We start from the raw sequence: 22,987 nt of genomic DNA on the forward strand, positions 1-22,987 counted from the left end.
TTCAGTAGCAATTTTAGTATGGCGGTTTGTTTACATAGTTAGCAAGTTCTATTGAATGACAGTTTATAGGTAATACCTAAATATACGAGTATTTTATAGCATCAACATTAACACTTTTGCACTTGACTTTTTTGTAATAAGGAAAAAATATATGTATATATTTATTTGGCATTGACTGCATAGTTCAAGTAGGTACCTAGGTACCCTCATCTTCGTTTTATTTTTACGGTTTGCCCTGAGCGACAGATGCGTTAGAGATTGGCAAGCTAGACAATCAAAAATTAAATACAAAGAAAATAAATTTGAAAAAGTGTACTTAACCTACCAATGCTTTCACAAGGGAGTAAGTAACTCATAAATCATATTTATTGAAACTCTTATTTATTCCCTTTGAAACACTAAGAAATATTCACTCGCCTTTCAGTGAACATAATACAAACAAGGATTACTCCTTCACTTTAATTTTATAAGTAAGTATCTCATCTTGCAGATATATTTAGCTTCTCGGTATTCATTAATTTCCTTTTACTATTGCTGCCTTTCTTACTCAACATTTAATAAAAAAGTTACAATGTTTCCGAATATTATCTAAACAACATAAACCAAACTTGACAAGTTTGAGTCCAACTCGCACACAATCGTCAGCGTCTCATCATTCTTTGTATTTTTGTAGGTATTGGTTTTCATCTCACTCAACACTTCACGAATTTTCATTATTTGTAGTAAGTATAATTTATTTGTGCAAATAGTTTGTTTATAATTGTTTACTTGTGCATACATAATAATATATTATGTTAATCTTTCTTTATTATATGTATAACTAAATGCATAATAGCATATCCAAACTTAAACCGTTTAACCTTTCATTAATGGAATTCATTCATAAAGTGGATATGCACATTTGAATAATATTCCTGAATAAAAGTGTATGTATTGACTTGAATTGAAGCAGATGTATTGACACAGGAATACCACCATTTCTTGAAAATGAAAAATATTACTCACTACTTAGTCTTTGATGCTTGCCAATTCTACGAATGCTGGGCAAATCTGTCTGTGCGCCGGAAAATTGGAACCTTTTGCAGGAGATTTTATTTACCATGTTCGATTTACAAGTCCGATGCAAGTTCAGCAAAGAAATGCGAGTATTTACTTATATGTATGTTCCCAACCAGAAGCTAGCGTGGAATTTGTTCTGATACTTGACTTTTCGTTATAGATGTGTGTATTTACATTCACACAAAGAAACAAACTGAAAACAAAAAGGTAAAACTAACATTCAAAAAATTTTAGTTAACTGTCATCTTAAAGTTTAAAAAGATTTTTGATAAAAGAATACCTAATCGAATTTACTTACTTAGGGCCCGATTCGGATTTTGAAATAGATATCTATTAGATATCTTTTAGACATCACCAAGATACGATAACGATATGTTTAAGATCTAACCTGTCACATTTGACATTTGCGCGATTCTGGAGATGTAGGTATCTCCAGAATCGCTTGAACGATTTCCACAGGATATGACTTAGAGATCCAATTCACATCTAATAGATATCTTACTCTATCTAACGTAAAAGTGACATTGGTTGCCCGAATTGCGCTGCAAAAGAGAACCAGTTGATATCTAAACTATAACGTATCTAGAATGGATCTAGTACGTGTCGTCTCTTGTGAATATCTTGAAGTTTGAATACGGCAGTTATTTTTACGGCCCGCTTCGAAATTTAAGATACGTCAGTTAATAGATCTAGAAACGATATGGATTAGATATGTCAGTCGCTCGCGTGACGCGACATGCACAGCAGTACGTGACGCCCGCCCGTCGAGACCGCTAATCACTCATGCACTGTTAGTGCTTAGAAATGGAGACCCAGGCTCTCCAATCATGTCGCGCGAGTGACTTAAAATACACTAATGAAACCATAAAATTAGCTTTAAATAATATCTAGTTTCTTGACGATATCATGACGTGTATCTACCTACGACACAAAAATATTCTGTCGATCTAAATAACCTCGCTGGCGACAAAAACACTTTTTAAAAAGACAAAGAATTTCTAAATTGACTACTTAGTATTCCTATTTCGGTGGCGAGCGACGTGAAATTTCCATAAGCACAAAGCAGCGATATTATTATACGAGTACCAACAATATAATATTTTGTTCGCGAGAAGTCCTTTGCAAGCAGATTTGGATTCTTCCTTTGTTGGACTAACAAATATATTTTCTGAGTTTGTGTTTTGAAGTATTGGATTTAGCAATTGGTGCGAGCGTAAAATCTCTCTTCGCTCTTTTAAGTGTAATCTCTTTGACCTGGGCTACTATAGTCAGACCGTAAAAAGTCTGCAGCGATTTTGATAGCCCACGCAGTGAAAGTGTCATTTTAAACGTCAAACTTCTATGAAATTATGACGTATACATAACACACAGCTTGGGCTATCAAATCCGCTGCAGACTTTGTTTGGTGCGACTATATGCTTATTTATCGGGGTCCCTTTGTTTCCCCAGGATAAAGTTTTAAGTCATAGCGATAATACCTAAGTGATTGTCATTATTATCATTAGTTATTTAAAACTGAAACCGTCAACTTTTCAGGATTTTCGTAAGATTATCCTATAGATAGGTTAGGTTAGTATTTTTTTATGGCAATCCTGAAAACTGGCGCGTTTTTGAACCAAATAAATTATGACTAACGAAAATGCGGGCAAACATTACATTATGAATTGATACTTTTGACGTGATAACGTCTTATAAATCGATGAACACCGATAGCATGCACGAAAAAATGTCACGTTGTGGATCTCCATGCTAATGTTGTGGACAAATATCCATGGTAATGTTACGTAATGTATTGGTAATGTTTTCTTATGACAATATCACGCAAAATTATCGTCCGTAAAACGACTTTACAGACAACCATATTTTTTGGGAAATAATAGAGACACTTATTTATCCTATAACCCACTGTTAAGACGAGACAGGAGCTGAGTTTTAAACAATTTAGGTAAATATACCCGTCTCGCTAACGGAAGCGGCTCCTAAAACTAGTGCGATAAGGACAAGGCGAAAAATACTGCGTAAAAATTTCAAAAAGTATTGAATACTACGCCTCTCATTGCGGCATAGTCAATGAGGCCATTTTGGCTAGTTTTGAAGGGCTCTAGCGCCTTAAAAAACAAAAAAATCAAAATAATCAAAACGGTCCGACACAGATATTGACAATATTAATCTGTGTTGAAAAATCATTGCTCTAGCATCAAAACCCACGGAGGAAACAGTCGAGTACGTTTGTGTGGAGAAATGACCACTCCTGTTGGCTCTTAATACCGTTTAAAAAATATCTCACTACTCAAAAAATATTTAACAAGTACTGTATAAGTGACACTACCGATCCCTTTTAGATAGCCATCCCACTAGCAGGAAGGCCTGGCAAGATCTAATTTTTCCGTTTCATCAGACGGCTCGCAGCTGACACCGGTTCGTTAGTCGCTGCAGCAAATCCGATTTCTTTGAGACGGAATTAGCAATCGCTTTGACTCGTTAACACCTGATGCTGAATATTGAAATGGCGGGCAGGAAGGTGCTGGGACAGAGATTTGGATAAGACCTAAGTATATATAGAATTCAAGTCAAGTTCCAGGGCTCTATGCGGAAGGCAGAAGATCGGCCAGGTTGGAGAGCAATCCAAGGAAACGCAACTTATGGAGGTCACGACCCTCAGTCATGAGGTTACGACGAAGAAGAAGAAGATATATAGAATTAAGTACGTACCTCTAGATATTTTCTTTAAGTAACTTAAATAATAAATATAGGTATGGTATGTGAAAGTTGTTTCAGGATTAAATAAACAGCAAGTATTTTCATTCTTACAGTGTCACATTTTAACATTAAATTTAAGGCCAGAGCACGCAGGCTGCGTGTGCGTAGACGTGCACGTGGGCGTGTGGTAAAAGTGAGCCGCGCACGCACACGTAACAAGCGGTGTGCCGTCTCTTATAAAGGTCTATGTTAGGATTAGTCAAACACGCGTGTTCGGGAAACGAGATAATCACAAGATCTAGAAACGATATAGAGATCAACTAGATTTACATTAGATATCGACTAGATGTGACTTGGATATCTAAGTCATAACTTGTCGAAATCGTTCAAGAGGGCCTCCAGAATCGCGGAAATGTCAAATTTGACATATCTATCTTACAAATATCTTTAAATTATCCATATCGTAACTTGTTGAGGTCTAGTAGAGATAGATCTAAGACATTTTCAGAATCGAGCCGAAAACCAAAGAATGAGGCTTTCAAGATATTCAAAGAATTACATACATGATCTAAAGAAGCTCTAGTAACTGTTTAACAAATTGAAAATACATAAAGGTACGATCATTTCAATCCTATGAAGTTCCAGGGGATATTATACATCACATGTCTATGTTGATTCTCAAAAAGATAAATATTAATTACTAACGTTCATTGATTTAGACAACACCGTTCAATAGAACAGGCAACATTTCTCATTTCCAAATATAAACATCAATTAACGAGATACAGCGTTAATTAGCCTAACGTTGCCAAAATAAACATTCCGTTAGCAAATACAGATCCCGTTTAACGATATCGGAACAGCTTAGCAGTCTCGGTGTTGTTTCAATCGCTTCGTACGTACGGCAGTCGAGGCCAACGCACAGATATGTACCAATATAAAGGCGGGGTTCCATCAGTGTGCGGCACTGTGCGGCACAAGCATTTTTGTACTGAATATGCTTGTGCTGCACAGTGCCGCACACTGGTGGAATCCCGCCTTAAGTCAGACTACCACAGGCCCCTATTTCACCAACGTGACAGGTGCGATAATTTGACAAGTCTCATTGTTGCTGATGTCACAGGCATCCATGAGCTACGGTTATCGCTTACCATCGGGCGAGCCGTATACCTGTTTGTCACCATCATTGTATTATTTAAAAAAAACTTTATTATATTGGCAAAAACAGGTATTTCTCTTGCGATGTTTATGATGATAATGATGACAATTGTCACAAGATTTCAAAGAACTTTCGGTAATTCTTGACGGCAAATGAGTTCTGTGTCGGAATTTCGTGACAATTGTCGTATTTCTTGTGACAATTGTCATTAGCTTCGCAAAATAAGTACTTATTTACTGGCGATATAGTGGAGTTTTTTTTAATTAACATGTTTGTGCCAAACAACCACACCGCTCGTCTGATGGTAAGCGGTTACCGTAGCCTATGGAGGCCTGTGACGTCAGTAACAGTGATGTCGACAATTGTCGGACCTGTCACGTTGGTAAAATAGGGGCCAGTTTGACACTGACATAAACGCTAGCGTGAACGTAACTTACTTTCTTTGCATCTCGCTCGTACTGAAATAAATAGATAGATAGAATAGGTACTCTTTATTTGCACACTCAGTAAATGATACAGCGCAAAGAAAAACAATCGATTATAAATAGAGGTAGACAACAGGCGGTCTTATCGCTAATAAGCGAACTCTTCGAGACAACCTTGGGTAGCGAAAACAAAGTATTTAATCAAAACAAGAGTAGGTGTTAGAAATACGTTTTATAATAGGCATCTAATAAAAAGTAAATTAATATTTTTCAAACTCAATGGGTAGGATGATAGCTGACATTTCAATACAATTTTGCGAGATTTGGTCCATCGAGTTTTAAAATACTATACGTAGACGTTAGCATACCGGGTGTGGTAATATGAGCAAAAATTTAACTGTAGGCTGTAGTACTCCTCATACTGACCAACATTTGTTCAGCGACTTTAAGAAATAACTTGTGGTTTGATTTTTAATACACTTTAAAGTTTATTCTAAGACGCAATGTATTGCGAATTTTATCATATTTAAGGCGTGACAAGCAACGTCAATCACAATGATATGGCGTAGCGATGGCGTCCATTGAAGATAATATTTATTTTGTATGAAAAATAGGGAGTCTAAATACTTCATAATTTTTAAAAGTTGTTGAATAAAAGTGTCACCGTTTGAGGAGTACAATCCATGTTTTAATTATTTGCTCGTGTTACAGGCCACACCCGGTATATGTCAGTGTTGACACTCAGCAACTAATGGTACGGGTATAGTACGCTTTTAACTATTAATGAATCCCGAGTTTCAAGTTACACTAGTTCACCGAAGCATTAGAATCGTTAACGATGGATTATGAATGCGAAAACACGGTCTGGTTCACTAGTTATCGGAGATCGTGATTCATTAAGGGCACGAGATCGGGTTGAAGTGCTTTAAGATATTTACACCGGACGCTTGCTTCTCTTCACTGGTTGCTAATCAATCACTAAACAGAGTGATAGTGATTCAGAGTTCATTGAAATCTATCGATTTCAATAATCGTAGATATGTATTATAAATTTCAATTTCTTTGACATTTTAAATATTCATTTGAGTGAAAATAGAAATATTTCTTAGTTAACAAATAGCTGAAACTCTAGTTGTATAGGTATATTTGTACTTGAAAACAGAAAATGATTGTGTATTTAGTTACCGATGTAAGGTTACGTAATGGATATCTCTAGGTAATAGTTTTTAATAAGAAGTATCAGATAAAGATTTAATGTAGGTAATTATTATGAGTTTTTACTGATAGAGGTAGTAATACAAGTCGTCCTTACCAAACTATAATATTTAGACTAATAATATATAAAACGAAAGTAAAAGTTAGTAATGTCGCGCAAGTTTTCAATCAAGTACTGAAATTAATATTATTTTAAGCTTTTCTGATAGCTGTAGTACAAGTCGTTCTTACCAAACTTTAAAAAACATAGCGTAGGTACAAAAATAAATCTATCGATATTAAGACTAATAATTTATATAAAATGAAAATAAAACCGTGTAAGTAATGTTTCGCAACTTTTCAATAAAATAGTGAAATTAACGAGGAGGTACTTGTAAGAGTGACATTCCATTTCCAACTGCAGCTGCAATACTGTTCATTTTACTATGGAAATTGACAGTGACAGCGACACGTTTCCATAGTAAAATGAACAGTATTGCAGCTGCAGTTGGAAATGGAATGTCACTTTAATGGAATTTAATTTTCTGTTTGTGGGAAGTAAATAACAGGATATACTGCATTGCAGAAGAAGCACAAACGCTGTCTCGACGCGACGAGGACAAATGTTTGGAGATTGTTCACAGAAACTTATCAAAAGTCCATCTCTCTTCGGTTCCTCGCTAAGAAAAAACGTTTGAAAATGGAATGCTTATCTACTTACGTTGATTCTAAGACAAGAAAAAAATCTGTCTTTTACTAAATCTGCGAGGCGGCTAAAAAACTAAAATGAAAAAACAAAATTTGGTACATGGTTTTATTCAATAAAAATATAAGCTAAAAATCTGAGCGTGTGCACATAAAATAGTATTATTGGAAGTTAATTTAATATAGCTTTTCGGTGCGGCTAGCTAGCTTTTTGACGAAGGAAAACATCGTGAATGCAATCTGTATGCAACATCAGCGAAGAAATTCAAATGTGTACCTATGCGAAGTCCCCAATCCGCATTGACCCAGTTCGGGGACCATAGGTTTAACATTATCTTGCTTGATAGGAGGCTTGTAACCAGTAGTGGGAAGTATGTAGTTTTTTTTTTAGTAAAATTTATGAATGTAGATTGATTTTCACCCCTCATAAGTGTAACACGGGCTACATTGGTATTAACGTATTTTAATAATCTTATCAGTTACATACCTACTGACCGCAAAAAAAATCTTTTATCCTGACATGTATTAAAGAGTTAATTTTGTTGTTAACGATTGATGTCATTCTGTTGGCATTTATCTGTTTTCTGTAATAAGGATCTCATTAACGTAATATTTGGAATGATATTCAAGAGCATCGAATTACGCTGCAATTATATTGAACCGATCTGATACTCAAAAATCATGTTTCATTTTATATTATTTATTAAGGTTCCTTTAGTACTTAATTGTAAAGTGTACTTATATTTTGGGCGTTTTGGCCAAGCAAACAAAAATACCCAAGATATACCTTAAGTAAGAACGAACAATCTAAGCCTCCTACACTTTACAAAGTTTGAGAACGTTATATTGTACTATTTCAACATTTGAATACTGTAATGGTAGAACTTTACCGTGTCACGCGGGGCGATGCGAATCGTCTTTATGGGCCCGATTCGGATTTTGAAATAGATATCTATTAGATATCTTTTAGACATCACCAAGATACGATAACGATATGTTTAAGATCTAACCTGTCAAATTTGAGCGATTTCTCTGCTTTGCGTTAAGGTTGACTGGTAGAGAATGCTTTTGGCATTAAGTCCGCCTTTTGTACGATATGTTTTTATTTTGTGCAATAAAGTTTAAATAAATAAATTAATTTGAGCGAGATACTCTTGAACGATTTCCACAGGATATGACTTAGAGATCCAATTCACATCTAAGAGATATCTTACTCTATCTAACGTAAAAGTGACATTGGTTGCCCGAATTGCACTGCAAAAGAGAAGTAGTTGATATCTAAACTATAACGTATCTAGAATGGATCTAGTACGTGTCGTCTCTTGTGAATATCTTGAAGTTCGAATACGGCAGTATGGCATGGAGTGCACTAAATTGATATTTATTCAGAATCCTTCCCTACACTTAGAAGTTTCGCCTGTGTAAGTTTTTATGGCGTGTCATATAAGAAAAATTTACGTTTATGTTGTCTAGAAGCCAGGTTACTTACACTTTATAGAATATATTTTTGGTTTCATTTTTAAAACTTTGGCACTAAGTAAAAGAACGGGCTATTTTAAATAAATAAATAACTCCCTGTGAGATACAGACATAAAATGTATTAAACCAGCAATAAAATACGTTGTTTTGCAGCATAAGTCCAACAATATATTTGGCAATATTTTAATCGTTGACATCTTCAATATAGTGCAGCGCAGTGAAGTAAATTGTTGTGTCCAGAACCAGAATATAATCTAAACTAACTACCAATGCTGGCCAGGTTTGCGATTAGTTTCTGCTATTTGTTCCCACTGCTTTGCATTCGGCCCGCGTACATGGGCACATTGTCTACATCCGTGGCCAAATTTACTGCTTTAACAAGTGCAGATTAACCCATGTAAGCTACATGAATAGTATGTGAAAATGTGAAACAGCTGGCATGAATACAACCATTACAACCATGCGTACATTACAGGTCCATACATATGTCTGGCTGCCTAATAGGTTGAAATAGGTTCTTTTTATGAAGGCTGCAAATGCAAGCATTTTTGCAAGTACGTAATTTTTTTTTGCCATTTAATGAAAGTTAGTTAATAAACCTCTATGTTTTGATTTGTATCGATCGTATGTTTCAAGCCGTTTAACTGTAAGAACGTAACAATTGATCAAAACCGAAAAGAGAGTAAATACGAGAAAGACAAAAATCAGCTTTTTCAGTCAATCATAAGAATATTTTCCATGTGATACATAGCAGACATAATCGTATATCTCGCAATCCATTAAGAACTTGGCACGTCGTCAACGGAAACATATACCTACGCCAGAAACTTCAGCTAACTCACAACGCATGTTATCTCGACTAATAGGTAATCCAGTATAATTTCATCCTCAAGATCCATAACAATTGATACTTAGTCAAAGATCATAATAATACTGGTTATACTAAGATTAATTGGCAACAGCAATCTAGACCCTTGGTCCATTTGTCAATATTATTAACCGCAATGTCTGACGATTGCAAATAAACTTAGTAACTTCTTAGTATAGTCCGTCCGCTTTAAGATCAAGTACGCCATAGTAAATGTATGTCAAACTTGATCTTAGGAAACGGACAGGCCATACCTACTGGATTTTTTAACTTACAGGGCTAAATGTAGTAAAAGGTAAACGAATTAATCTCTCCAGTGTCCACTTACCTACTATCAAGCATGTATTTGTTCCGTACTGTAATACGATTAAATAAATAATTCAGGCACATTTGTGCTTATTCTTGACGCAGTATACGTAAATAAAATCACTAACCAGTTAACTCACATTATAGATGGGTCTAACGCGAATTTTATTCAATTACCTTGATTTACCGACGTTTCGACACAGGTTTCACTGGTTAACATTATGTGTGGTGGGTGGTTTGAAAATCTTGAAAGTATACCCCAAACTTTTCCATACACTTTCGTCGGGTAGATGCACAAATCTCTGTTTTGACATTTTGCTGGGACATCAGTCAGCCGCGACCACGACCAGTGAAATCTGTGTCGAAACGTCGGTAAGTCAAGGTAATTGAATAAAATTCGGGTTAGACCCGTCTATAATGTGAGTTAATATGTGTTCAAAACGCGAAAGTTTAAAATATTATACACTAACCGGTTATCATCTGGCTGGCCGATGTCAGAAGTTTAACCTCATTGTCATTGTCCTGAGTCTCCAGCCTCACGGTGACGTTGAGGGGGTCAAGCTGGTCTCCGGCGCGTCCGTGCAGCGTGACGAGGATCGCAGTGGTCTTCCCCGGCACCGCCACCTCTGGCGCGACCACCGAGAAACCACTAGAAAAGGAAACAATATTTTATCAGGCATCAGAAAATTTGATGTGGGTAGGTATCTACTTTGTGGATACTTGTTTACGCTTAAGCATATCGAATGGTTTAAAATGCACGATGAACTAAATTATAATATTTATATACCTAATCTCAGGAAATGTATACCTAATCTCAGGAAATGTGTGCTGCTTGCACACATTTTAATTTAATGAATTAAAATGTAGTTTTTGGTCAAGTGTTCATTTGGAAGGATTCATTTGCATGCTGTCAAAAAAACAGCTAAACTAGGACATATTTAATGTAAAATCCTTTTTAGGTATGTGCAAACAAATGATTATGAATTATAAATTATGGAGCACAATCATTTTCTGGGCATATGGGTTACTAAAATAAATAATTTGCAATGGACTATTTCTCTTACAATTTCTAAGTACATGCGCATTTGTACTAATGTGAAAGTTTTGTACCTATTTTAAATTTATAAGGAAATTAGGCATGAATGTGGGTCAAAAATAATTAAGTAGTTCAGACTATGGACGTAAAAATTGCAAATTAATTAAATTCTTCGTTGGCCGAAAATCAACAGAAAGACCGTTCTACTAAAATTAATACTTAACGAAACTTTTCAATCTAAATGGAAAACCGGAGAACAAAATAAACTAAACCATAGGAAAATCTGACTAAAACTTCGTGAGCACGACGCGCAAGTACATTCGGGTGTTTTTGGGCTTCACTCTATTTACAGAAGAGTAAATATATAGTTCGGATGAACCAGTCGCGCTCCTTCCTGTTTGAACGTGTCTCTGCGAAGCGTTTGTATTTCCTGATACTGTTTTGTTAGTTATAAACTGTGGAATGAAGCGGGATCTTCATTAGAATTCCCATTTGAAACTATCGCTTTGTTTTGTTTTGTTTGCAAGTGTCTCCGCTTGCCTCTTTATTCCTGAAACAGCTCAAGAGGCATTTGTTAAGTGTGCTTTGTGGCTGGAGTGCTGTTTGTGTTTAGTTTGAGGCGGGGCTTATGATCATAATGAGTCAGCGGGAGCTAGTAATGCGGGAAAATCTTTGAGGTTTAACTCCAAATCTTGATATTTACGGTCTTATAATGATTCAAAGGTTGACAGAGATTTAACGTAACTTAGGTCTAAATTCAGTAATTGACATGTTTAATTTTAGCATGTAGGTATCTACTAATTTACCTAATACGGACATTCCGTATGTACTACGAATGAATGGATAAGGTAACAATATAAAAAAGGATGAGATGTTTTGCATTTTGACATGCTTAATCGATTAAGTACCTCGTGGTCTACATACGCACGGTCACTTAACGCATGCCTGAATGAAGAGTCCAGTTTTTAAATACTTCTATTACTATCAATGTAGTTAAACAAACTGTTATAGGTAGGTAGTCGTAACTTTCATAAATTTGTACCGCGCCCAGTTTTTATTTAAATCAAAAACTCCGAGACAAATGGCCCCATTATGTCTCTATTTGATAAGGGTCGCAAGTCGATATGTCGAACACATATCCGGCACAAAATTGTTTCTTTGACTCAAGCTTTTATACAGGATGAAACACTATGATCTCCCTGTATATTTTCCGAAATGTCTATGAAATTGGATACCTGCCTACTTATGTAGTGACGACGTTGTTTTGTTGTGACAGCTTCTTATTGCTAGCAATGCGTTAGACAGTTGACAAATGATACCATCCTTATTTTGTACTTACTTACTACAGTTGCCTCCAGAAACTCGCGAACTAAATTGACAGGTCAATGTGCACAAATGATACCACAGTTTGGCCAGTGTTGTTCATATCGATATTTTCAAAAAAGTTTGAATTAGAGAATGTCGGTATTTCCAAAATTGTGCAATTTTATAGTACCTAATAGAGACAAGGATATTTAATAAACATATTGTAATTAAATAAATATTTTATTATATTTATTTTGTTTTATTTGTTAGGAAAACTTACAGCTAGAGTAACAATTAAGTTGTAGGTGATAACATAGAAAAAGTGATTTTGGCTCAAAATACAAAAAAGGCCGGCCCAGACGGGGAAATATTTCGTATAATGTGATTAATTTCTCATTTAATTCGAGTGGTGGGGACGCAAAAATTAAATCACCTCGGTATCCCTATGGCTTCGATTGTGAAGACCAGTCCCTAAACTGGACGTTTAAGTTGACAATTAGGTCAATATCAAGCAAATCTTGTCAGTAGACAAAGGCGCGAAATTCAAATTTACTTTGAGACGATATCCCATCGCGCCTTCATTTTTCAAATTTGCCGCCTTTTTTACTGACAAGATCTGCTTGACCATGTATAAATAATTATGGATCAATCTCATCTACCGGCCACATGTATAAAATTAAATCACCAATTTTAGATTTATGGCGACAACCGAGCTCTTGAAATAAAGAACGGCAAGTTGTTGCACACTAACATGACACTGAAATTTGTCAGTTTCTCATCCGCACCTCCTGATTTGATTGGTAACGACACAATCTTACAATCGAATTAACCACTTTTCTCGTCACATTCATATTAATCGAAATCGTTTGTGACCCCTTTATAATTATGACATGGGTAGTAAGTGCAATATTTTACTTATCGATATCATTTTATCGACATATACCCGTGACTATTTTTTCTTTGCTATTCCTGGTATCATTTTATTTGTCAAACTCATGTCAATTTAGTTCGCGAGTTTATGGAGGCGACCTTAGAACGGTATTTGACTTTCAATGACAACTCTTTACACCCCCCCCCGTCAAATAGTCAAGATTTTATATTTGATATAAAATATTTAAAATTATTTCACCTTGAGTAATAATTCTCGAATCAGCGACATTTAATTGGCCAAGATGTTAGAGGTTTTAAGAGTAGGTATTTAGGTAGATACCCTTTATACACATCTCAAAAAATAATAGGTACAATACTTACGGAAATTAAGTAAGGATGGACAAGCGGTTTCATCGCAAAAAAGCGATGTTTTTTTTATCGGTAGCAGAATCTAATTAGCTAATTACCAACCAACCTAATTTATTGTAAGCATATTGAAAAAGCAACGACAAGAATACTGTGTAGTTCAAAATACACACAATAAAGCTAATTTGAAATACATAAATATTTGTATTATATACATATTATTGCATTGTATATGCATTTGGCAATGTCAGCCATAAAAGTAAAGGAAATAGCTAATAAGAATAGGTACAAAAGAGGAAATAGAATGATGTACCTAATAATAAGTCCTATACATATATTTCTGGCAATGGCTTGCCAGTCGCAGTCACAAATGTTAAACGGATGTCGTCTGGCCATCAAGTCGGTGGTGCGCCTTTAGACACATCGCACTTTCTATTCCAGATCCTTATTGAGTTGCAAGGTTTTGACGGGTTGCACGAAATACATATCAATCAGTCATCATTCATAATTACAGATCGCGTTATCCCGGCATTTTGCCACGACTCATCAGAGCCTGGGGTCCGCTTGACAACTAAACCCAAGAATTGACTTAGGCACTAGTTTTTACGAAAGCGATTGCCATCTGACTTTCCAACCCAGAGGGGAAACTAGGCCTTATTGGGATTAGTCCGTTTTCCTCACAATGTTTTCCTTCACCTAAAAGCAAATAGTAAATATCGAATAAATGAATTGGTACGAGCTGCGGTCTGAACCCGCGACCTCTGGATTGAAAGTCGCACGTGAAGCTCTTACCGCTAGGCCACCAGCGCTTCATATCATATTCATAATTACAGATATAGTGCATAATTAGGGATCCTAACTCATCGAATAATAATTGATTGTCATAATGTAATACGCATAAATCTCTTTTCGCATATTTTTTCTCCAGCTGAAACGGAAAGTATTTTCGAAAATATTTTGCATAGGTTGTGTAGAATAGGGTAGGTTAGGTTAGGTTTGTGTTATAATTTTTCAGAAATGTTAATATTTCCAGCACAATAACAACTATGCGAAATGAGTTTTATGCGTAACATTACATTAGGACAATCAATTATTATGCGACCCAATATGGACCCGCATAATTGTTTTCCATCGTATTTTCTCGGAAACGTTCGTATTTATCATGGTCAGTCAATTTCAGTACATTTTGTATCGTGTAAGTGTAGATCTAAATAGCGATTATTTCTTCCCTTTCACTATTGTAGACCCAAACCAAACGGACTGGGGTTATATCTTTATCTCTCTCACCCTGCCTGCGACCACACGAGCGTGATTGAGAAGTTTTATGACCCCTATGAACCCTAGGGTAAAATTACAAAACCCACCTCAAAATTTAAACGTAGCGTTATGAAATGAATGCATTGTCTCTCCTAAATATAAAGTTTGGTTAGTCAACTATGCATTTTTAACAAGATTCGAAAATAATTGCTTAAATTAAAATATATTTTTTTTTGTCTTTATTTTCCCCGTTAAATTCATATTCTGCCCCGAATTTTATTCTGAAATAACTAGTACGAGTTAAAAAGTTCCCAAAATAAATTTAAAGCGCTCATCTTCATAATGAGGTCGTCCACATCCATCCCCGGGGATGCGACTGACGTTATTGTGCGTTTCAACAAATTCTGGCGACAAAAGCTTACGAGTGGACTCTCGCGGCGTCCGCTGATCGATAAACTCTTGAGATGTGATTGCATTTCTGCGGGTTTCATTTATAACTGAGGATGCCATGATGGAAGGTGGTAAACAGAATTTAATTTCGATATTGAATTGGGGCTGAAAGCTGTAGTAAAATATTGGAAAGAAACAGATTCTTTACAAGCATTCCAAAAGTTACCTGGCAGGATGAATTGCTATTCTTACTTAGTACTTTTGTTACTGTGTTAAGTAATTTATTAATGTTTAAATTACTTATAGTATTAGGTACTAGAAAAGGTGCAGGCGGGCAATTTCAACTGCGAGATAATTTCAAGTAATCGAAATATGTTCCATGATTTACTTTATTACCTAGGTCCTAGAGTGCCATACATGTCCAGATAGCGAAAAAGATGTGTTGTGTGTAACTCTAATTAATAATGTTTACCCCGCAGTTTGTTTGTCCCCATGTACCTTACCAAATTATATTTCCTATATTGGTAAAAATAAACATTTAAATATCTCATTGCGAATTCAAAATGTACCTTAAGGACATTTGCATATGCCAATATATTTTTAAGGTGCTCCCTCATATTTCCAACGGTCAAGTGCCAGCAAAGTGGTGTAGGCGCGTGACTTCATTGTCCCGACAGCGTGGCTGGGCGAGCCAAGCAACAAATAAATAGAAAATGGTAATGGCCGATACGTGAGAACCGAATCTGGGATTGGCTTCTGTCAGCCGGGTTTAATGTAGTATCGCTGCCTGTTTATGCGTCGGTCTAAAACGTGCCGCTAATGCGGCACGCACGGGCACGGACGGGTTTGGGAAAAGGTTTGATTAATATAAAATACTTCTTAGGCGATTTCCGACTTGGTAAATAGAAATAAGGAAAAAAATATAGTAAAAAACGGCTCCACGTGATAAAAGACTGTGAAGTTTCGATTTCCTGCCGTAAGCCGCGTATTTACTTATAGTGCCACGTTGGTACGAATCATACCCGTATTTTTGAAAACATATTGCTGAAATTAGTAAGAAAAGACAAAAAATTGGGCGTGCCATTTGAAGTCAATAATGGCACATATCGTGAAACATCAAAATTTAGAGTAGTTAATACCGAATGTAAAAAAAATAAGAGTAAGTACATTGGACATTACAAAAATAGGTACTTACCTACCTGACGAAATTAATAGGTATTAATAGGTTGTGTTAAAATAATTCAAATCTATGTACTTAGTTAGCATGAGTTAAGCAATTGGTAATAAGTATATTTTACAGATTCTACGGCAGCCAACATAAAATAAAACTGTACTAAGCGCGGTATTATTTAATGAATAAGTAAATGAAGCATGCGGAAGGAAACAGAATAAAAAACAATACAAAACAATGTAACGAACACGCAACAGAAACTACAGCGGTGCTTGAACACAAACGGGGAATTGTTTGGGGAACATCTGGTTTGTTTCCAGGCTTTTTGTGGATCAAATGACACTCCGATGTCGACAATTTAGTGCGGAATTCATTAAGCTGCGCGTCCATTGGGACGGGAACATTTATGTGGACTGAATCCTAATAGTATTAATATTATGAGGTCTAGTGGTTGGTATTGCGAATCTTAGTGGAAATGTAATCGGATTATTTTGAATAGGTAGGTAACAAAACAATTACGCAGTCAGTTTTATTGAGGTACGTGCTCACATATGTTTAGAGGTAATTTACCTTACACGCCTAATTGTGTTGCTTGAGTGCATTAAGAAAACAAACCGTTAAATCTAGTTATACTAGATTAATTTACTTTACAATCTTCAGACTAAAAGACTGTAAGTAAAATCTCAAAAGACTATTTCACTTCAATGTTGTGTTATTTAAACTTTTCTCACTTATGGCGTTATTTATTATCGCGATACAAGACTTATCTAATTTACTATTAATCGTTTATCTTATCTCTTAGTTTGACTTTTGTAATTGTAAGAAAGGGATAAATATAACTTTACTATTTATTGAGACTTGTAAATTTTTATGAAATAAGTACGGGATTAAATACGTTCTAAAGAAAACCGAAATTTGTTTATGGATAATTAGTAAGTACTTACATATAATTTCTTCACAAGCAAAACACAAATTTTCCGAATTAGACCTAAAGCAAGAATAAAAACATCACTGTATGTACATTTCCACGCAAAAACAAACCAAAACGAAAAAAGCTAGCCGAGAAAACCCAACCTAACCAACCGTTAACGTTCCATTTTGCGCGGACACTTTTTTGTTAAAATCATTAGGGCTGAGCCATGCTCAGCCGCTTCCATAGATTTCCTCCACAGTATGACTGAAGACGTGCCCGCGGCTCATTACGCCGTATTGAATTATTCATGTGCTGCCAACCCTGGCAACCCGCCTTTTCCTGGAGATAAGTATAGCAGGTCAACTTTACAAAAAATCGTTTAACAGATTTCATAGTTCACTCGGACAAAGCGTTGCGAAACCTGCTGCTGTACACTTTGAATCCAAACTTGCATATAAAGACAAAGGAATAGTATTTTTTATTAAATTAATTCTTCGATTAATCCTCGTACTGATGCACTTGTTCTTGACTAAGTACTTCCAAGTTTCGGTGTCATTTTAGCAGCTGACTTAAATGTATTGACTTGGCTGAAGTTCGAACAATCCATTAAATCACACCACGAACTGGCGTACTGAAGTTTTCTCCCGCCAACCCCCCACCACCCACTTTTCAAGCAAGCCCAGTGACCTGAAGGTGTTAGATCAAGAGGCTATATACTTGCTTCTAAATGTATCACTTTTAAAAGACATTTTGTTGCCAATAAATGCATCGGCAAACAATTTTTGGCACGAACTGGGGTATCAATTGGTCTCATGTTCATCAGTTTTAAAAGCAAAAACTCCACTAAACTAATATAAAAGTGAAGGTGTAATGTCGATTTTTATAAACGAAATCGGAACTTTTATTATCACACCCTTACGCCGTGACTTAATTAGCTCTCTCTCGACTTTATTGACATTTTTCATGATTCCATTACTTCATATTAAACAAGACACTTTTATGTAATTTCCACGACACTCAGTTAATTAGACTTGATAATTAATTTCAAAGACAATATCTTTACAGCCTCCCTCGGGAAACGTGAAATCGTAACGGTAGGTGAGGTAGCCGTCAAACCACGGCAACCTCTAACTAAACTAATATTAAATTGTATCTCACAAGGCTTCATTTCTACATTAATTATAGTAATAGTAATTATTGAGATCGTGTGTACACCTGATATGTTATATAGCACCTTTCACGTTTTTAGTTTCTACTTTACCCCATGAATGAACAAACGGGGTAATATTCCACTATAACACTAACTTCCACTCTATTCAGTTAAGCCCCCCCCCCCCCCCACATCTAGCGTCTTACGAGCGTCGGTGTCTACAACTCTATGGCCGCTGCTCAACGCAACGTCGACGCAACTGCGCAGCGACGTCATTTTCCATAGCGCTGAGGGGCTACCGCGAAAACCGATATTCGCAAATTGCGGGGATCTTTCTCTTTCACTCCAATGAAGGCGTAATAAGAGTGAGAAAGAAAAATGCCCGCAATTTGCGAACTTCGATTTTCGCTGTTATAGCCCTGACCAGACGCCGACGCTTGAAAGACGCTAGATGTGGGGGGGCTAAGTCTAGTTCTTAACAGATATATATATCTTTAGACATTGTATTAGTAAAGAACTACCATACTAAGGAAGAGTTTACATAGCAGTGAATACTTTTACTCGAGTTTTTTAATTATACTTAACTCTTCATGGAGTCAGAAAGACGTACTTACAATCTGTCAGGTATTTTAATAACTATGTATATCTAAATTCATATTTAATAAGCAGAACCGTCTGCGAATGATGCTAATAGAGCGCTGGAATATCGTCGGTGCGAATAAAAAAATCGCCATGTATTTTTAAGCTACTTTTCAGGAGACAAAAATAACTGTTTATTTTCCTGTTTGTAATATATTTGTTGCGCCTGTATTTTTTTTTCTGATAGATCAATGATTTTTACATGATACTCATGAAGAAAATAAACAGATTTATGTGTAATTTTTTACAACATTATTATTTTAACCAAAGTTTGCTACATAGCGGCTTAAATTTGGTTCATTAAAATCGTCATGTGTGAAGTTTGTACACATAGCGATTTGTTGCCAAAGTAACATAGTACGAGAGATGATACATAGCGGATTATAGCGTCTATGTCGGGTAATTCATTCTACAATAAATCGCCATGTGCAAAATTATCGCCATCATCCTCGACGGAAAACAAGGCATTTAATATCGTTATGTGCTAAAAAATCACATAGCTATTTTTTGTTTCTGTTCTGTTATTTTTTTGGACAAATGTTGTTCTGTGTTCACATAGCGGAATTTTTATTTTCAAAACTAATAAAGATATAACAAAAATATTTATGTGGGTCGACGGGAAATTTAAAAAAGGAATTCAAATATGTTAAAATCGAAAAATCGTAAAAAAACACATAGCGATTTTTTTATTCGCACCGACGAATCGATCCAAGTCCGTAAGTTCAAATTTCAAACCCAGGGCAGTAATTTGTCCACTTTTAAATTTATATATGTATACCTAAATAAATAGGTAATTAGTAATTACTCTCCTTAATTATATCTAAAAGTTTTTGTAATGTATCACTTGATCCCCTTTGCATCACGCATGTCGCAAAGCGTTCACCACGAACAATTTTGTGAGGAAGTAGCTATGTAATAAAAACTTTTACGGCCCAAAGTTAGGCCATCATTAACCCAGTCAAAGTCACCGCTAACCCTTGTAGCAAAAACACGAAAGGTCGGGCGGTCGCGGGTTCTGTTGTGGTACTCAAACTTAATGTGTATCAATGCAAATTCATCAAAAAATCTATTCCGTTTCTTAAATTTACATACCTACAAACGTAGTGGAGATGATACTATTTATAATATTATATTCGTGCATCACGCTTGCATAAAACAGTGTCAGTAAGTCTTATCACATTTACTTAGCTTACTTAATACTTTTTAAATGTTTTTTTAAACTTAGAATATACTGACTTGAAAAGGGGCAATTAATGTAATGTAAAAAAATACACAACCACCAGTTAATGAAACTGCCAGGTGAAAATTGGCATTGTAAAATTCTTAAAGCACTTATCAAAGGATTAAAGGATATTTTCTATCCTAATGACAAAATAAGCTTTCTCTGTCTTCGCCATTCGTTGCCCACGTGGTCGTCCCAGTAGTTTAGGGCTCCTCTACACGATGGGCCAGGGTCGGCCACTCCAAGGGACGCATTTATGCGTTAAATGTCATATTGCTATCGCATTCTACCGCATGGCTGCGTCCCTTGGAGTGGCCGGCGCTGGCCCATCGTGTAGAGGAGCCATTACAGCTAACAAAAGGCAATATACATTCGTGCCACATAGATCTTCATACGGACCCCTGAAACTCTGAAATCCCGCTCATTCTTAAGTTCCTTTGTAAGCAAACTCACGAACTTGTTTCAATTAAATAGATGACTTTCGAAAATAAATCGAGTTTTCTAAGCTCCGCTGAAGTGATGTCGAGTAGTAAATTTTATTACCAAGGGGAAAATGATTAATTGATTTTCGCCGACGAGGGGTAGCTTGGAGGAGATGACAAACAACGTCCTTTCATACAAGTTTAAATTCTACAGTGTGTGGTTAAATACAAAAATATATACGTCATGGTTTTTCCTATTTTCATGGTTACAAATTAAATTCATGCATAAAAGGCTTTGATTTTATTCTAATTTTTGACAACTCTATTATAGTGTATTTTATACTTAGGTATAAATCGTCGAAAAATATATTTATAGTCGCTTTATATTTAAAAAAAAATATTTAAAGTTCCAAACTAAACATCAGAATCCGCCGCAGAGAGAAGTTTCATACATTTTAATACAGTAGTTACTCTTTTTTATGCAGTGCTGTAGGTAGTTAGTAGTTACGCTATGCCTACTATATGCCTCTTTGTCAAATTCTTCTAAGAAAATATCGTGTGAAATGTCGAGTTAGGTTAAGTAACATCATTAAAGATCGTTGAATTCTACTATAGAGCGTTTTTTTTTTCGCTGTATTACAGAAATATAATTAACGATGTGCCGTTCTCGAAATTTGTCCGAGAACAGAGAAATCTATCGGACACGTTGTCGGAAATTAGTCGGAAATGTTCTTTGAGATTTACCCTTTCATCGCAAAAGCGATGAATTCTTTTGTTTAATCGCTTAGAGAGCATAAGGTAAGACAAATATCATGGAAGCTTAAAAGCAAATACTTGGCATCATTCATAGCAATATAAAAAATAACACTAAGCGCCACTTGCACCATTCTACTAACCCCGGGGTTAACCGGGTAAACCAGAAGTTACCATGGTTACCACCAGTACAATGTGACACTGGGTTAACAGTTTAACCGCGTTTTACCGCGGTTTAACCCCCGGTTAGTGGGATGGTGCAAGTGGCCCTAATTAATAAAAAACCGGGCAAGTGCGAGTCAGACTCGCGCACGAAGGGTTCCGTACCATAAAGAAAAAAAAACTGAAAAAAATGCAAAAAGAAAACGGTCACCCATCCAAGTACTGACCACGCCCGACGTTGCTTAACTTTGGTCAAAAATCACGTTTGCTGTACGGGAGCCCCACTTAAATCTTTATTTTATTCTGTTTTTAGTATTTGTTGTTATAGCGGCAACAGAAATACATCATCTGTGAAAATTTCAACTGTCTAGCTATCACGGTTCGTGAGATACAGCCTGGTGACAGACGGACGGACGGACGGACGGACGGACGGACAGCGAAGTCTTAGTAATAGGGTCCCGTTTTACCCTTTGGGTACGGAACCCTAAAAAACCAGGAGTAAAACATGCCACAAAATTGCGCAACCAAGTTATTTGAGACAAAAAGTGTAAACTTAACAAAAGTAAATATGTTATCTCATTAAAAAAAAAAGATTCTTCATAACTTATTTATGCTTTTAAGAGAACGTTCTCGAGAAAGTTGGAAATTTTCCGGAAATTCTTCTGAAAGGAATTCTCAGAAACGAGAACGTTCTCATCGGCATTTCACTAAATATAATAGGTACATAAGAAAATCCATATATTCCGAAACAACTTTGACTTTTTTGTTACGTCCTGAGTCAGCGTTTCGCATGACGACGGCTTCCCTAATGATTTCGAGACAAGAGCTCAATGACACCGCCCTCGTTATAATAAGTCTATTTGACGTTTTCGCTACGTAAGGATAATAATTATACACTTTATTTTACCAAAAATTATTGAGTCAGGCAAGTCTATTATATATATAACAGCTAGACCTAGACTCTGATATTTAAATCTGATGTCAAATTTACTTTCGGATTACGGACCGGAAAAAAAAGTTTTTTATTTATTTAAGCAGCAACAGCGCCGTTAACTTTTTTTAAAAGTAAAGTGGGTACCTTATTAAAGCTGCCTTCTAAATAACTGTAACTTATTATTCATTCATTTTCCCGCTTGGCCAGCGAGCTCTTGCGTTTACCGGTTAACCATCCGTCGAGATGGCTTAATATACAAAGGCTCCAAAATAAGTGATCCTTACTTTACTATGTCAGCGGGAGTATGACGGACGGTCAAGAAATTTGATTTCTTTTCCACTTCGTACCTTATGGTGATCACTGGTGAGTAATCGTACATTTTCCAGCATTTTTGGTGCAGCAGAGTGATGTTAACTGTTAACAGAATTGGTATAGGTAATTTCAACTGAAATGGCAAATTAAGGTTAATATTAACGTAATTAACGCTAATTAATCATTAGGG

At 35.9% G+C, this 22,987-nt stretch overlaps 1 protein-coding gene across 1 annotated transcript in view; it reads right to left on the minus strand.

The window, feature by feature from the left end:
* The window catches only part of LOC134678268 (C3 and PZP-like alpha-2-macroglobulin domain-containing protein 8), a 115,992-nt gene that overhangs the window by 90,875 nt on the left and 2,130 nt on the right, over window positions 1–22,987 (minus strand). Inside the window, exon 2 of the mRNA XM_063536755.1 lies at window positions 10,366–10,544. Coding sequence (XP_063392825.1) covers window positions 10,366–10,544 — 179 coding nt within the window. The remainder of the gene's footprint in view (window positions 1–10,365; window positions 10,545–22,987) is intronic.

This window comes from Cydia fagiglandana, chromosome 2 (genome assembly GCF_963556715.1).
Source record: "Cydia fagiglandana chromosome 2, ilCydFagi1.1, whole genome shotgun sequence".
Classification (NCBI taxonomy): domain Eukaryota; kingdom Metazoa; phylum Arthropoda; class Insecta; order Lepidoptera; family Tortricidae; genus Cydia; species Cydia fagiglandana.